The sequence below is a fragment of the Aspergillus clavatus genome, genomic scaffold, assembly GCF_000002715.2.
Source record: "Aspergillus clavatus NRRL 1 1099423829798 genomic scaffold, whole genome shotgun sequence".
Lineage (NCBI taxonomy): Eukaryota > Fungi > Ascomycota > Eurotiomycetes > Eurotiales > Aspergillaceae > Aspergillus > Aspergillus clavatus.
This window is the reverse complement of record NW_001517101.1, coordinates 1463904-1480556: the sequence shown is the minus strand read 5'-3', so window position 1 is coordinate 1480556 and position 16653 is coordinate 1463904. Positions and strand designations below refer to the sequence as shown.

Sequence of the window (16653 nt, the reverse complement as noted above, 5' to 3'; positions counted from 1 at the left end):
TGTGGTGGCGTTAGAGAAGGAAGCCGACCCGTATTATTTTTCTTGTTTTTTTCTTTTTTGCTTTCGAGTCACCAGAACAAGAGAGAGAGAGAGAGAGAGAGAAAACAAGAATAACAAAGAAGACTCAGGTTGACCGAGGGAGATGGTGGACCATAGTCAATACTAATAGTAATACTAGTAATGACCAGAAGAAGCAGATCAAAACTAGACTGACTGTCTAGTGTCTGGAGACGATTTTCATGACATTTCTTTTTCCCAGTACTCTTCCTCTACCGATGATCGAGACTTCTGGACTGTCTCTGAGTGTCCCACTTTTTTTGCCCCTCCGACCAGGTCAATCAATCATCTCGTCGTGTTAAGTTGTTAACTGTTAAACTAAACTAAACTGATGCTTCCGAACAACTTCATTAGTCAAAACTGTCGGTTTCTGATCGGGGGGTTCGGGCCACTGGGCTCCAATCACTTTCGTCCATCAAGTATTCTCTACACAGTACACAGTACTCTGAGTAGACTATTTTCTTTAGTATGTTCTCCTCGATCTGTGATCCGGTTCCATGGGATTCGCCGTCGACCTCCGTGATTCCGTCCCATCTGTGGATGCTGCCACTTGAGCTTCTCTTTCTGCATGGTGTAGAACCTCTTCCTCAAAGCATCATTTTGAACAGTCTTCAAGCTGACATCAACTTGCATGAACAAGTTGCCTGTATGATCAACCTCACGACATACATTTATCTTCCGAGTCCAATGTGACACAGAAGATCAATCATCCATCTACAAACAGGAAAATTTTTTACCCATCACACGCTCATGTCTTTTCCACGACTCGATCCCTTTTCACATGATGGACATTTGGGGTCGAAGGGATCAAATCATCAAAATAGCTGATCAAGAAAGTCCAACGGATTTCCATCAACCACTAGTCTTAACTATCTCAATTCTAGACTAACGGTCAAGAAATGCAGATTCGACGGATCCACTCCGTGGGAAAAAGGATTAAAAAAAAAAAAAAAAAAAAAATTCTCGAGGAACAGTCAGTCGATCGTTGCGAGAATCTGAATGCTAGGGGGCAAAAGTCCGTTGCTGTGGTCCTTTATTTTAGTCTTTTTGGACTGTTTGACTTCGACCTCCTGTTTCCCGAATTTCCGCGCAGGCTAGGGTGTCTGACGATCAAATCAAATCGGCTAAGCTTGGAGATGGTGGATCGCAGTTGGACAGGAGTCAGGAAGGACAGCCCCCCTAAGTAGGTTGGCAGGCTGCTTACCGGCCCCCAATAATAATAATGTGCTGGATTCCGCCAGCATCCTAGCGCGTCGTTGTTCCGTCGTCCGGTCATCCATCTCGGTTCAAGTTCAGGCTTCAGCTACAGTAGTTACTCCGTAGTCAGGAACACACTTCCGTCCTTCCTTGGAGTCCAGGCCTTTTGCTCGGGTGGCTCAGCCCATCTCCCAAGTCCCAAGGATCTATCTACTCGAAATCCGAGTTCTCCGCCATGCAGCCATCTTGCATGATGCATTTGTCTGCCATCCTTATTGAACAATATGCTACGGATACGAATTTTCTGCTGTATCATACCCACAATCCACATCCACCGATTGATCCCTCAAGAGTCAAGGCAGGCCTCCCTCGTCCTCCACAGGTAGTACGCTGAAACAAATCTGCACAATACCATGTCGGAATTACTCCGTATACCCAGTACTTGCCCCATTGATTAATTCACCTCTTGCGGAGGTGAGTGGGTCGCCTGTACGTGACTACGTACTTGTCTTGGATCGCGACACACGAGGCAATCCAAGATCCATAGCTCCTGATTTGTACACCTTATCATAACTCAGGTCATTGATTGGACTGATGGTCGGAATATCACATCTATGGAACATTTCTATCGTCGGGCATAGTAGTACTATGTAGGTCTTAGAGCCCCGACACCCGGAACGCGCTACTCGTCTACCATTGTACTTCGTCATCCTTGGTGATCTTTCATTTTCGAGTGTCGATCATCCTTGACAGTCGATGGATCAACTTCAGTTGATGTCAATGACCCTGATAGGGAATAATCAGCCATCAGCTCCTTTTCGTTTCTTTTTCTGTAAAGTGCTGCACGAGGTGTTTTGAGGCGCGAACACTGGATTTTGAGACCTCAGCCCAGTGAGCCCACGTCTTCTTCATCCTCCGATGCAATTCATTATTCAGAACCTGGAATACTTCCCGAATAGTATCCAGAGCTGCTCGTATTCGACGTGATGGCCATGCATGTTACCCACGAGGGCACGCATCACGGCGCTGGAATCATTTTTTCCAGACGTCCTTTCCCTGAGAGATGATGCATGCTGCATGCTCAATCAAGGTATTCAAGTCACCATGACTGATCCACCAGTCTCAGCTCAGCTCTTAAAATAGGCAACAAAAGTTGGCACGCTCACCTCGTGGTAATCACCTAGATAGGGTGCTAGACTTACTAGAGAATCTCACTCCACTGATGCGCATAAAAGCAAGTTAAAAGCGAATACTACTTGGAGAGACATGGTGCATTCTATGTGACTAAGGCATTATGAGCTGTGCATGCATGGCTAGGAGAAGGCCTGTCTTCTTTCTTTCACGCCAGAGCTTGGGATTTTAAAGCATAGAAGCATGCTATTCATCCGACAACTACACTTGAATATGTAGACATATTTAAAGCACATTCTAGATAGTTAGGATGCCAGTTTGGAAATCTGAACCCAATATAGTTATGCTCACGTGTGAATGACGGAGGGAGGATTAAGAAGGGGAAACCAGGACTACGTTGCGTAGAGATTGGGTGAAGAAAGGACTGTGTCCACAGATAAGAGGGGAGATATGCAAAAGTTGGATAGAGAACGAGTTGACAGTGCTAGAGAGACCACATTAAGATGAATGAAGATCTTGGGATGGCAATCGACCACTATGAGCTTATAGGAGTACATCGGAGCGGGCTGGTTGGCCTCGGGGGTTTCGATACAGACATATTTGTTAAGTTGCTTTCAATGCCGGCAAAGTCACCATCTTGATATGAGGGTACAAGATTCTTGGGGGAGTCGACTGTCGAGCACTGCTGGGCCACCCGTTCCGGCGAGGCCCAGCATGACACAACGTTAGGCGGTCGCGTCGTTTTTGAGCTCTACTTATATCAAAGGCAGCAAGCATTTATGTTGTTAGGAGCACTCAAAATGATTTTCATTCTCAGAAACATTTGGCCGCCTGGCCCGTCAATTGATGCCATTCGTATCAACACGCGAATTGAAGGTATTCTCTGCTTGCGCTGTCGAGTAAGAATGCCACTATGGACGGCAATCACCTCTTCGTTCAAATCTTTTTCGACCAGGGCGCCAGGCGGAACACGAGTATCAGAAACTTGGGAGAATGCCACATTATTTCCTAGCAATGGATTCAAAGTTATCGGTGCTGATCAGTTGATCGAAGAGGAGGAGTTGCCAGATTATCAAGCTGATCGTTTCTACCCTGTTCGACTTGGTGATGTGTTCCAGAACCGCTACCAAGCGGTAGCCAAGCTTGGTTTTGGCTCTTCATCAACATCGTGGCTAGCCCGCGACCTGAGGTAAGTGTGCTCGAAATCTTTGTTATGTTATGCTAAAAAAAAAGGGGGGTAGAGACCATCAATATGTCACGTTGAAGGTGAATGTTCATACCTCGTTGGTCCACCGAGAACTCCCGGTTTACAGTCATATTGCCAGCCGCATGGTAGGTGACTTACACCGGGGACAAGGAAATATCCGGAGACTGCTGGATTCTTTCGAAATCGCTGGTGTATACGGTAGACACCTTGTTCTTGTCTTTGAGGCCGCCCAAATGAGTCTGCGCGACATGAAGATGGTATTCCGCCAGGAAGGGTTTGAAGAAGACTTTGTTCGGGGAGCTATAACCGAGCTTCTTCAGGCTTTGGACTTTCTGCATACACATGGGGAGGTCGTCCACACCGGTATTGTCCTTGTCTTTCTGTTCTTCTTTTTGACATCGGTGCAAATTCCACAGCTAACACACTGCAGATGTACACCCTGGCAATTTGCTTCTGGGTGCCTACGATAACCAACTTTTCCAAAAGTTTGAGGAAAAGGAATTCGCATCCCCAGTACCCCGCAAGCTAATTTCATCTGCTCGCACAATCTATCTCTCTCGCTTGATGCGCCCCAAAGAAGGCCCAATGCTGCTGTCTGATTTCGGTGAGGCCAGGATTGGCCCAGGCCCACACGGGGGTGATATAATGCCCCTGGAGTATCGAGCCCCGGAAACATTGCTCTATATAGGTTGGAGCTACCCAGTCGATATTTGGAGTGTTGGCCTTGCGGTACGTCCTTGGTTGGAGTATCTAACAGTTTTCTAGCGAGCTTCTAACATGATTGATAAAGGCTTGGGATCTTATAGAGCCAAGAAAACTGTTTACAGCACGCGATGATGATGGCGACCTCTATGATGCTGCTCACCTCGCCCAGCTGATTGCCGCATTGGGCCCACCCCCTCCTGATTATCTAGCTAAGAATTCGGAGAGGAGAGCCGAGTTTTGGGATGAACAGGGTATGTCGATCATCCGAACAAAGTATACGCGTGGAAGAATTGATTGGAATATTGTTATTGCCGTCAGGCTTTTTACTGACCAAATTTGTAGGAAATTGGCTGGGCCTCGCGCCCATTCCACATGGCAGGACAATGGAAGCACTGGAAACTCGACTGGAAAATAAATCGGACTTCCTTCGATTTATTAGAAGAGCTTTAACTTGGATACCAGGGGAAAGAGCAACTGCCAAAGAGCTCTTGCAGGACCCTTGGTTAACAGGTGAGGTCCCCCGAAACTAACGTCCAGTGAACAAGGCAGCTGGCATAAGCTTGCCGCTTACGCAGTGAATATGGTTTCTGGTAATCTTCTTCAAACAGCAACTACCGATGAAATCCTCCAAAACCACGCTTTTGAGGGTTACATTAATTTCTCAACCGATGGGCCTAGATTATATTTGGGATTATTCGTCTTGTCGAGCCATAAGGAGTAATGAGTCAAGTTAGAGCGATCACACCCACTCACCCAGGTCACGCGACCTCAGGGTAGCACTGCTCACCTACTCTAAGTCTACTCAGTATAACAACTTAACAAGAACAGCAATGGCCTTGGCGGCCGTAGTTGCTCAGTTGGTAACTTGGTAGTCACTAAGCCTGGAGGCCATTCTTCGCTGATCCTGGCAAGTTAGCAACTAGTCTAGCCCTACGACTAGCAACAAGCTAGCATCTCGCCATCTCGGGATCTGACACAAGTTTAGCACGTTATGCCTGATTCGGCCTGAAGCTTGATCCCGAGAAAACGGTTGGAGCTAGACCTGTCTTGTGTCACTCCTTGGCTCTCATCGTGCTTGTTTTGAGAGCCAGGAATCCAGGGTCACATCTCGGAGCCGGTGACGCGACTGCTCGATAACTACAAGTGTCTTTTTAGCGGAGAGATGGGCAGTCTTTCACGATATGAGATGCTATTAATTGCTATCGCTCACCATCGCAATTCGCAATACCCCTGATCGTGCCGATTGACCTCGCGTAGCTTCGACTTGGGGATCATACAGTGTGATCGATCATATTCCAGACTAACCTATTCATTGAACAAGTACAGTATGCACAAGTCACAACTTCGCTGATGATATAGTCGTCATACAAGGGTGACCGGTGACATCGACCCTCACGTTCTATTCTAAATGATGAAACAACCGAAGACAAAAAAAGGCATGTGAAATCCACCAAATCCTGGCACTATCCACAAGCTATCCTACGGGAGAGCTTTTTTTCATGACTGCCGGATCTTGTTGGTCAGTGTCATTTCCCGCCATCCCCATCCCAGAGCAAAAGCAGCGCCAGGTCCTCCAACCCATGTCATCGCGGCCAGAAACGCAGCCACTTTGAGCAGCGAGATTTGGACCCCATACAACTTCAAGTCACGGAAACAAAGCAGTAGCCACAGGAACCCGCTGGCCATGGAGAAGAGCTCGTCATACTTGAGGAACAGGGTGACACCATCCGAAAATGACTCCACCGACGAAGAGAACTCCCCTACCTCGGGGTAGAAGATCTCCGATAGCGAAGTCCCGGGTGGGACCGAGAATCGCACATACTGAAAAACAAGACCTGAGATCGCCGCCAGGGAGACCCAGATGATGTGGACATACGGCATATCCGCCCGCTGATCCACACTGAGGCTTGCGGGTCTCGAATCCTCTACCATTGACGTTAATAGGAAATGAATGAGGGGGACCAGGACCGGGAAGAGTTGCCAGATGGCGTTCATCCACTGTCGCGTGGCAACTGTCTCGGAAAAGAAACTGGCCCATGTCACGGGATAGTATAAAAGCACAAAGACTGGTAGGAACGTCTTTGCGGCGGAAATCCGCATCTCGCGACGGTCCGCAACAAGGATACTTAGGAGAGGGGAGAACAGAAAGTCGATCAAATAATAGTATGGAGCAACAAGACCAATCCCTTGGAACTGGAAGATTACACCACAAAGAACCGGTCTGCAAAGCAATAAAAGTCAGCGCTCAAGTCCTAAGGCAGGGGAGTAACCACAAACAGTAAAGATGCTATGCGAGAGTAGCCTCGCCGGTAGTTGTCGAGCAACCAGATGCCATAGACAGCCCCAATATCCGTGAGGAACGTCAGCATCTGAAGCCGAGCTATTGCGTCTGAACCCGTGATCGACGGCAAAAAACAAGTTACCATGATACGAACGGTATCATCTAGGAAATGCCAGTGGTAAAGCGGTCGGTTCAAGTCTACCACCTCTCCGTTCTTAGCTTCCCACTTACCCCTGTCCAGAATGGAAGAAAGATGAGGCAAGAATCCTCTAACAGTCGTGCCCATCATATGGTGTGCCAGGAGAATACACATCACCAATGGCAGAGCCCACAGAAGCCGAACCCAACCACGTTCGTCCTGCAATCTCTGGTAATTCCTGTCAAAGGCAATCGGACAGCCTAATGCCCTCTTTGGCAATGCAATGCCCTCCAGTTTCTCTGATCCAATGAAGACGGTAGAGTATTGATCTGTCAACCAATCGTTCAAACGTGGGAGGGCGTGAAAAGTGAAGAAGCTATGCCTCCATGTTGCCAACGATTCCAGTCGGGTAAGGTCATTGGCCGCCGCCCAGATTTTCTTTACTCGAGGCTGTCTGGCCCGCTCCCAGACGGATAAACAGTTGCTAATATCACTTGCAGACGGGACAGGAGAGACCTTCAGAAGAGACCTTAGATGATTGACAAGGGAGGCAGCGCTCTCAATGGCGCAATTGGCTCCCTGACCCATGTTGGGAGTCATCTGGTCAATGAATCAGCTTGTCTCTGGGAAAAGTAGCAAGACCTGCGCTGCATACCTTGTGAGCCGAATCCCCAATGCATACAAGTCGCTTATACGCCCATTTGTCGAAGAACGCCTCTTCAATAGGGATATGAGTCGCGAATGTGGCATTTCGGTAAATGTCTCCGAAGGAGACATCCGATGAGATGGGCTTGTCCAAGAAACGTGCAACTGTCTCATCCAGGTCTTGACGATTGAATCTGGCAAACGAGGGCTTCAAATACGTCTGGTCCAGTTTGATAAAGACAAACCAGTATACTCGACCATCTTTGCCCACCGCGGAGAGAAAAGACCAATCCATTGCACAAGTACGGTGACATTGGCTTACCGTCAGGTTGGTGGTTGCATCAGATATTCCAAAGATGCAAGAATATTCAATTTTTAACTCTAAAATGCTGGTCAGTACAGAAGCCCCTAGTATTCGTTTTTTACTCACTGGCACGTTCACGTTCGACCACATCTTTCAGGTCAAGGCTCTCCATGTGCCGCCACATCTCCTGTCGCACAACACTCTGGATGCCATCAGCACCTACAACGAGGTCACCTGCGTACCGACTGCCGTCGGTACAGTGTACCATAGCTCCAGAATCGGAAGTTTCGATTTTGACAACCCTTTTGCTAAGGAGGACTCTAGATCTGTCCTCCTTCAGATGTTCGTGGAGGATAGCGAGCACCCTCTGCCGGTCTAGAAATGACACGGGATAGCCATGTCTCGAAGAATAGGGTCAGTTTCATTGCTGCGACCCGCAAGCACAATTTCGGATACGCTACCTCGTCTGTATGTCTTTTATAGCTTCATTTTGGGTGAGGAGTGACCCGTCCTCTCGCCAGTAATAACTGGTGCCCAATGGCTCGGCCCATTCGAGGATGTCGTCAAACATACCCAGCTGATCTAGGATCCGCAATCCATTCGCATTGAGTCCAATTGAGGCTCCGACCTGCGGTGCGATCTCGTCACGAGATTCTAGAAGCACGTAGTCGATCTTTGCGCGTTTCAAACAATGCGCAAGTGTCAAACCGGCGATGGCGCCGCCGACGATGATGACTCGGAATCTCCTGTCTCGATGCTTTTCGTCCATCTTTGGCTATTCTTTCTCTGCTTCGCTTCTTCGCTCGGAACAACACGTTTCGCAAAGGTGGATTTGAATATCCGCTCAGTGAGCTTTTGAAGGATGGAATTAGCGCCGCTCGTTGTGGACGAGAAGTGAGAAAGAGTCGCTATGATCTTACGCCGCGGGAGGACTCACTAATTATCTAAGTTAATTTGCTCAACAAATGATCCTGTGCGAGGTTGTACGATGAGTAACCACGTTGGCGATCCGGATTCCGGAGCGTTAGGACTTGGGGCTCAGGCATCCCTGCACGCGATATCACTAAGTGCTCCTGGCTTACCCGCCTCAAGATACGTGGAGTCACGAAACACTACGACGGGATAGGATGACAACTATACGGACGGCCAAATCGGACACATCATAGATACCGCGTCTAGCCTTGAAACAACAATGTGATCGGCGGGGGGCCTTAAGAACGCTCATTAGCCAACCGAGCCATGCCTTCGACATGACCTAAAGGGATATGGACTTCACTCGCATTTGATGCTCAGTCGAGTGTATGGATAAAGATGTGCTGATGTCGCCAGTTGGATTACGATCGACAAGGTTGGACTATAATGGATAGACCATACGCTTAATTGCAATTTCAGACATAGATAGGTAATCGTAATCTATATAGTGAGAGGAAATTACATCGTAGTTTCTCCAGCATGGACTATTGAATGCTTCATACCCTGTTGGTACGATTTATGGGGATGCGTGGATGGCCTTTGTTACATATATTATGCAATAATACTGCCTCAACATGAATGGGCTATTGGGGCGATGCCCAGAAAGGGTGAGCAAAACAATTCCAATATGAGTGGCAGAGGGCCACAATCCTACTACTCAGATACGACTTTTATAAGGAATGCCTTCTTCCCACCTTTATCCTGTCTATTCACAAAACTTGAACTTTTCAGATCGGCACAGTCTAGATATATTCATACCTTGACCAGCGGGGGTCGTACTGCGAGACAATGATCGAAAATGTTTCTATTGCTTTCAAGGGAACAATAATGGAATGCAATAACGGCCATTTGGGCGTTCCTTGCCGTTGCTGATGTCTCTAACGTATATGAAGTTCTAGCGTGCGCCAATACAGACTTGTCATAATAATGGGTGAGGTGAGTACATTGGAAGGGAGGGCTGGTATCTCAGCCATCACGGCCGCATTCGGTAACACATTTCAGTTATGATATCAGGGACTTGCTCGCGCAGCCTTGCCACCCGCGAAGCAGAGACAGCGAGAGCACTTTCGCAATCGGGAAAGAGTTGTATACTAGGTGCCAGAATCCCAAAGATACTCGACCATGAATTTTCACTGGGGACCACCAATCAGAGGTCTTGAGACAGATAGAGTTGTTGCGTTTCTCTGTCTAGCCTACGAGCTGCAAGTTTCGACAGTTGACACACAGAATGATCTGCCTCGGCCATGGTTCAGCAGCTAGTCATGGTGGAGCAATGATGCCCAGATCTCGGTCATCGCCGGTCTTTCTCTTCGTATGAGGAGTAGAGTGCGAGTCAAAGAGGACAAAATATTAAGTCCCTTTGTGCCCCTAACGACGATCATAAACGCAAATATAGTGCGATTTCTTTGTTCATTTTCATCCATCACCATGACGGGAGATACAGAAGTGTTTCCTACACCTGCAGCGATCTTCCGACGGGCCTCTCGCTGCAACACTCGCATGTCTTCAATCGCGCAAAGAGCCACAGCACCCTGCAAGATAGCCACCATTTCACGTGGCAAGCTCAAGCACGAAGCCTCCTCTCAGGCCCCTAATCTCCGTCGCTGCGTCGGCCACCACGCCGTCTTTCTCAAGTCCACCGAGGCAGCTCAAGAAGAACACAGAAGGCAGATGAGCCCTCTGAGCTTTTTTGAAAACGATGGACCCAACTTTGCACCTAACGACAGGAGCAAGGCCGACATGCCTGTCCTCTGCACACAAGTCACCAAGACGGTCAAGGCGATCATGCGCCGCCGTTCTACGAGTGGCCCTCAAGCCTCTGATGAAGCAGAGAAGACTGCCGCCCTGATCCGTGTATCTGCTGCAGCAGACAACTCCATTCAACCACCAGCACTGGAAAAGAGGAAGAAATTCCTCGTCAAAAGTCGCGAGTATGCATCTATGCTGTTCTTGTCTGGTCGGCGGGCTTTCACGCCAGTCCTACAGACCAATACTGTCTACTGAACCACCTACCCCGTTCATCTCACCATTATCTCGCACCTTGAAACTTTTGACTCATCATCATTGAGGAAAGCGCGACTTGATATTTACGAAGTCTACGACGATTTGACACTTGATGAAGCGATTTGAGCAAGCGAGAGCTGTTTTTATCTCTTATTACATTCATATAAACTACCACGATAATCAGACCACACTGTACTAGATATATGGAGGACATACATTAATAATAAAACCCACATCCCTATCCATATTCTGTTTGAATGCTTAACCCGTAAAACTCCCAGAGCTGCCGGTTTTCTTCTTGATGAGCAAACCACTCTGGAAAGGTATGCAGCAGAATCACAGCGAGAAATTAGACTTTGGAAGTTCCATCGGATTGACCAAGTCCAGTACCCACAACTGCGAAAGACGCAACCTGGTTCCCACCGCATAATGGCATCAATCACAAGTCTGATTGGGCCATACTCTGTTCGCCTTCATCGGAGCCCCCGAATCAACAGCCCTGTTATTCTCCGATGAAGGAATCCGGGGGAGTCTGGCCAGAGTACTATGAGTCGCTGAATCGATCGGGGTGGCCTCGACCCTATTTCTCAAGCTGGATTCTTGAGAATACAGAGAGACTGAAAAGACCCGAAGATCTCCCGTCGACAGCATTTCTCTTCGAGGACGTGAATCCACACCTTCACAAAAGGCTAGCAATGAGCCTCTGGACCCGGCTTGAGTCATGATGAACCAGCATCATTGGCTAGACAGCTGACTGGCGGTACTGCCTAGCCAAAGAATACGGCAGCAGAACTCGGCAGCAGAACTCGGGTGGAGGGCTTCTCACCCCGATGAGGCTCGACCCCTCACTATGGTCAAGATCACCGTGGATGCTCTAGTTCCCCAATCCCCCCCACAACAGGACGGTTTTGAACCCTGGCCCTATTCGGTGATAATTCGTTGCGTCAGCGATGCCGATTGGGCTACAGTTTGAAGTTCCGGTGCCTTCGTCTTCTCAACGAACGCGTGATGGTGGCAGGACATATCGAGAACGTGCTAAAGCCTCTAGGGGCCATTTGTTTTGCTAGAGAATAAACATAACATGACAGTTGCGGAAGTTCTAAGAGTATGCTGGATACGCACCTAGGATAGAGGGAGGTTGTCCTTTCACTAGAGTATTCCGGTCTTTCCTTTCCATTTCAATCTTAGATCCTCGTGTTCATGTAGATAACTCGAACCGGATAATCCCATCGTGAAAGGGACCGAAATAATGCTGATGGTTCAACAGTCCATCCTCTGCCGTCTACTTGCCGATAGTTGTAGTTATATAAGACTCTATTTCTCTATACTCCATAGTAGGCGCAAAACGCCCCATTGGCTGGACCCCACAGCGCCAAGACCGCCAATGATCTCCAAGCGCATCGAAGTCACTTTTGCAATACACAGTAGATCCAACATCACCTCCCCATCGCGAGTGTCAATATTAACACAATACAAGCCTTCACAATGGCGAAACCATCCCTGGCGAAGAATCTCCAATTCGAGAAACAAAACAAGGACATGATCAAGCTCCCCAAACGTACATCCAACCTCCCCTCCCACTCCCCCAAGAAACGGAAAAAAAAAGGCAGGCAGGCAGGCAGGCAGGCAGAGAGATAGCTAACACAAACCACCCACAGACGCCCGAGTCCAAAAACGCCCTATCCCACACGCCCCCGTCGCATCACCGTACGCCGGCCCCTCCGTCCCGAAAATCGTCTACGTCTCGACCAAATCCCCCTTCATGAGCGCCGTCAAGCGCGTGCAGAAACTCCTGCGGCAGGCCGAGAAGCGCGCCACGGCGTCGGTCAACCTGGCGAGCAGCAAGCGGACGGAGCAGCAGAAGTTGGCGCAGCTGGCGCGCGGGCAGGAGCAGCTGAGCAAGGAGGAGGTGTTTGTCAAGGCGACGGGGCGGGCGATTGAGAAGGCGCTGAGCGTGGGCCGGTGGTTTGAAGAGCGCGAGGCCGAGTATGCGGTTCGCGTGAAGACGGGGAGTGTGTTGGTTGTGGACGATATTGTGGAGGATGAGGAGGCGAAGCAGAAGGTGATCGAGGAGGCGGAGAGAGCGCGCGAGCAGCAGGAGCAAGCGCTGCCGGAGTCGAGAGACGGCGAGAAACCTGTCGCGTCTGCTGAGTATACCGCACAGCATGCTTCGACGCCTGCGTCTGCGGAGAAAGAGACACAGCAGCAGCAGCAGCAGAAGAAGAGGAAGCGCGCTGCGAATGCCCCGACTGAAGACGAGGAGCTGCCCGAGACCCGGACGCGATGGGTCAATATGGTTGAGGTCGCGATCTCGCTCAAGTGAAGAGATGCATGCTCAATCTTCCGGGAGCTTGCCCAAATCGGGCTCTAAGCTCGGATCTTGCGTTACCAATTCACGCACTGGGCGGATCATTTGCACCCATGCTTCCTACAACACATACTTCTGGCGGCCTTAAGACGAAAAGACGAAGCTCAGTACTGATGTGTCTTCGCCGTCACCGCGAGGTCATGCCATGGAAAATGCCATCATCTCCCTCTGGTCGAATTTCCGCTCCAGACTCTGCAGCAATACCTTTCCAGTGATGGCACTCGCCCCAAATGAGTGAGATCTAATATCACACTAATTCTGTTGGTTCTAAACATATTACGGGCCAAGCTACCACGCCGCCATTACCACCACAACTCGGAACATCACAAGGCCTTTGCTCTCCAGCTTGATGACAACCGCACATCTCTCAGCTGCATTGCGTTTCGACAGTCCAGCTGTGTGTGTAGACATCCCGGAACGCCATCTTGGCTGTGGAGACGTGTCAATGCTCTCTATTTGTACATGGAGTTTGCGCTGTTTAATTCACACTCAAAGGCGCTTGACGGAGATTGCAAAGCCCAGATGGCAGACAACAACTCCAAACGAATGCTTGAAGATGCCCTGTTGATGAATATTAACAAATGTCTCTCTCTCTATGCATACAAAAGCAAATTTTCCGACGACACAGTCGCAGAGAAAGTTGGACTAGAAAACTGAGTATGGAAGCGCTGGATTGCGAATCACACCATGATTGAGTTAGATAATAGAATAGCAGTCCAGCTATAAGGGAAAGAACTCAAATCAATCATCGCTTCGACTGCAATTCTCCAAGGAGGTAATGCTACTATGAAAGAACTAATACACAGAGGGTGAGCCCCACACGACTTGCTTCTGCCCATGAAGGAAAAGAGACATTAACATAGAATAATGAGAAATGGCGACTGCTGCCAGAAAGTCGTAACTGGGCCAGCAGGGTGCTTATGAGGTTGACTCCTATAACAAGCCAGGAGATGTAAGAACGACTGGGTATGCACATTATGCAGGGTCATATCCGCAGATCAAAATGGGAAAACAAGAGAAGGATGACAGTATGAAACACCAAAGACCCCAGAGTACCAGTGGAGAAGATCCAGTCAATGGCCGGTGACCGGTATACATGAGAAAAGAGAGGAACAAACCGTGGAGTGACTACTCACGGCCAAAAGGATGGATATGAAATGATGAGGAAAGAAAGAGTGAGAGGATGGGCGGACCACAATGAACAAGGTCATGTAATCTCGTGAAAGCAAAGAGGCATCACTTATCCAGCTTCTGCCACCCGTTGAGATAGGCCATGAGACCAACCCCCAAGAGAACGACCCCAAGCATAGACGCATAGGGGCTTGTCTGCTCCAGAACATCTGGTTTGGATGGCTGCGTCGCGAACGCTGTTCCAGAACCGCTGACCTCTTTTGTACACGTGGATGCCACTGCCTGGGGTGCCTGTTTTTCAATTTCATCGTCGTCATCACCAGGCGCGTCTTTAGCTGCCGCAACAAACTCATCGTTGACGGCCTTTCTGTCGATGGAAGAATCGATGACCGTCTCGCTCCGTTCCGCACGCTCACGCCGCAGGGTCTCAATCATCTCCGCCAATGACTTGCGCGTTTCTACCGTCTCGCTTTCAGCCTTCTCCGCTCGATCCCTGAATATCGAGACCTGTTTTTTCATCTCCTCCATTTCTTCCATTATCATCTCCAGGCGACGTTGTAGTTGATCAGCCTGAGCTTCGGTTGGGGTCTCGGAGGCGAGTGGTTCCTCAGCTGGAACTGGCGGAGGTAGGTGATCGTTTGAGGGTTGATCAAGTGTGACCTGGTCACTGGGAGTGGTCTCCTCGGAAAGAGGGATTGTCTCGGATATCGGTGCAGCGTCAATGCCCTTAGCCTGCGATTCGAGGCTCCTAGCCTTTTCCTCTGCAGACTCGCGAGCATTGCGCTCGTGTAGCAACAGGTTCTCGAGCTCCTTCACACGGGCACCCTGGCTATCTAGCTCGCGCTTGGCAGACGATAATGCCTCGATAAGCGATAGAATCTGACTAGACTCACGCGAAACAGGCGAGCTGCTCGGCGCTAATTTTGGTTTCTCCGTGTCGGAGCGTTTAAGAGGAGAAAATGCCTCCGCGCCAGGACGCGGAAGGGCGTCGGGTTTCTCAGGGAGTGGTTGCTGAGGTGGTGGGGCAGGGGGGTCCGAAAACCGTGAGAATGAATCAACCCGTGGCATCTTGGGTCTTCCGTTAACTGGACGGGAGGCACCACTGTCCGGTGGTGAGTGCCTGGGCTTTTCCTTTTCCTGGTGACCCGGTTTCATGAGAGTTGTGAGAAACTCGTCTGTTTGATGAAGGTCTTGTGCTTGCTGTTTAGCCTGCTTCATCTCGCTCTGGACATAAATGAATTAGTCGGCAGCCACTGGCGAAGTAAGTAATTATCAGAAGACATACCGTGAGCCGCCTGACGATCTGTTCAATGGAAATTGGAGAGTTCCAGTAGTTCATTTGCCGTTGTTGCTGTAATGCGCTGATCTGACTGCTAGCAGTACTTTGATTGCTCCTGTTACTCATTGTGCTTCCCGAGCGTCCACGAAGATGCGACAAGGGTTGACTAAGGGGTGAAGGGAGCAATCCATTGCCAGAAGCAGGGTCTAAATCCCCAAGAGTGAGGTCGAAGATATTGGGCATGCTCCCATAGATACCGGCATGTTCGACCTTAGCAGAGACCTTGTGATGTACAATGGTCTTTTGGTCTTCGCTGACGATATCAATGCCCAGCTCCAGGGTATCACTTTCCCGAAGCTCATGGGGCTCCGATTCGCGATTCTCCGGCGAGAGCCGCTGGCCGTTAACAAAGGTCCCGTTCGACGACTTGACATCACGAATCCAAATTTTGCCGGTTTTGTCAGCCCAGATTTCTGCGTGTTGTCGGGAAAGCACTTTGGAGTCAAAGTATCCGTTCACGGGAGTCGGGACCGTCTTCACATTAGTCTGACGGCCGATTCGAAGAACCTCTGGGTAGAATGGCACGTTGATCTGTTTTTTCTCAAAGGTACCGTTCATGGGCAGTAGCGTCAAAATCGCAGGCGGCTCCGCGGATGGCGCGCTCCCAGCGCGAACGCCATTCTGTTGTGAAGGCTGTAACATGTGCTGCGACGGGACAATTGACGAAGGCTGATGGAGAGCGGACATGGCAGAGGCAGCGCCAGCCCCGGAAGAGAATGCAGGCATCGCCTGAGTGCGCGCGGTGCTTACTCCGGTGGCTGGTTCCGCCTTGGAGCTGGGCCAGATGCTCCTGGATGGCTTCTTCTTGGTAGACCAGGTGCCGGATTCGATATTGTTGCTCTGCACGGCATGAGCGTTCTGGGGGACCGCGTTTACTGTCGATGTTGAAGAATTGGATCCCAAAGACGATGAGGAGTTGGACCTATGGATCGTCTTCCGGGGTATGAACATCCGTGACACTTCGTCGTTCATTGAAGACAGAGCTCCTTGTCCTCCTTTACCAGAGTCGTACCATCCCAAGCGAGGACCCTCTTGCACACTGGGTGGTGATGCAACAGCAGTCATGGAGAAGGAGAATTCCCAAGTGTCTATGTTTCGGGGCTCCAGTTGTCAATGTCGTCCTATCGCATGGGCGTTCCGTCCGACAAAGACTTGAATAAAGACCAAAGGTAT

At 49.6% G+C, this 16653-nt stretch overlaps 5 protein-coding genes across 5 annotated transcripts, besides 5 other annotated features; 3 read left to right on the top strand and 2 right to left on the bottom strand.

Moving 5' to 3' along the window:
* Positions 1 to 79: 79 nt before the first annotated feature.
* Positions 80 to 102: a microsatellite.
* Positions 103 to 995: 893 nt separating this feature from the next.
* Positions 996 to 1017: a microsatellite.
* Positions 1018 to 3164: 2147 nt separating this feature from the next.
* On the top strand, positions 3165 to 4827 carry ACLA_092430 (protein kinase domain protein; the record flags this gene model as incomplete). The annotated part of the gene is made up of 5 exons (XM_001272970.1): positions 3165 to 3574; positions 3627 to 3955; positions 4023 to 4321; positions 4383 to 4548; positions 4640 to 4827. 5 exons carry the CDS (start codon positions 3165 to 3167, stop codon positions 4825 to 4827), a joined length of 1392 nt encoding a protein of 463 aa, XP_001272971.1.
* Positions 4828 to 5794: 967 nt separating this feature from the next.
* On the bottom strand, positions 5795 to 8435 carry ACLA_092420 (FAD-dependent oxidoreductase; the record flags this gene model as incomplete). The annotated part of the gene is made up of 6 exons (XM_001272969.1): positions 5795 to 6518; positions 6575 to 6740; positions 6810 to 7317; positions 7373 to 7743; positions 7793 to 8067; positions 8128 to 8435. 6 exons carry the CDS (start codon positions 8433 to 8435, stop codon positions 5795 to 5797), a joined length of 2352 nt encoding a protein of 783 aa, XP_001272970.1.
* A 1631-nt stretch (positions 8436 to 10066) lies between these two features.
* Positions 10067 to 10642, top strand: ACLA_092410 (uncharacterized protein; the record flags this gene model as incomplete). Its single annotated transcript, XM_001272968.1, has 1 exon — positions 10067 to 10642. One exon carries the CDS (start codon positions 10067 to 10069, stop codon positions 10640 to 10642), a length of 576 nt encoding a protein of 191 aa, XP_001272969.1.
* Positions 10643 to 11424: 782 nt separating this feature from the next.
* Positions 11425 to 11452: a microsatellite.
* A 675-nt stretch (positions 11453 to 12127) lies between these two features.
* ACLA_092400 (ribonuclease P subunit p20 family protein) lies at positions 12128 to 12965 on the top strand (the record flags this gene model as incomplete). The annotated part of the gene is made up of 2 exons (XM_001272967.1): positions 12128 to 12200; positions 12301 to 12965. 2 exons carry the CDS (start codon positions 12128 to 12130, stop codon positions 12963 to 12965), a joined length of 738 nt encoding a protein of 245 aa, XP_001272968.1.
* Positions 12247 to 12272: a microsatellite.
* Positions 12248 to 12272: a microsatellite.
* A 1281-nt stretch (positions 12966 to 14246) lies between the features above and the next one.
* Positions 14247 to 16545, bottom strand: ACLA_092390 (putative cytoplasm to vacuole targeting Vps64; the record flags this gene model as incomplete). Its single annotated transcript, XM_001272966.1, has 2 exons — positions 14247 to 15365; positions 15427 to 16545. The coding sequence occupies 2 exons, from the start codon at positions 16543 to 16545 to the stop codon at positions 14247 to 14249; spliced, it is 2238 nt and encodes a 745-aa protein (XP_001272967.1).
* Between the last annotated feature and the right edge of the window lie 108 nt (positions 16546 to 16653).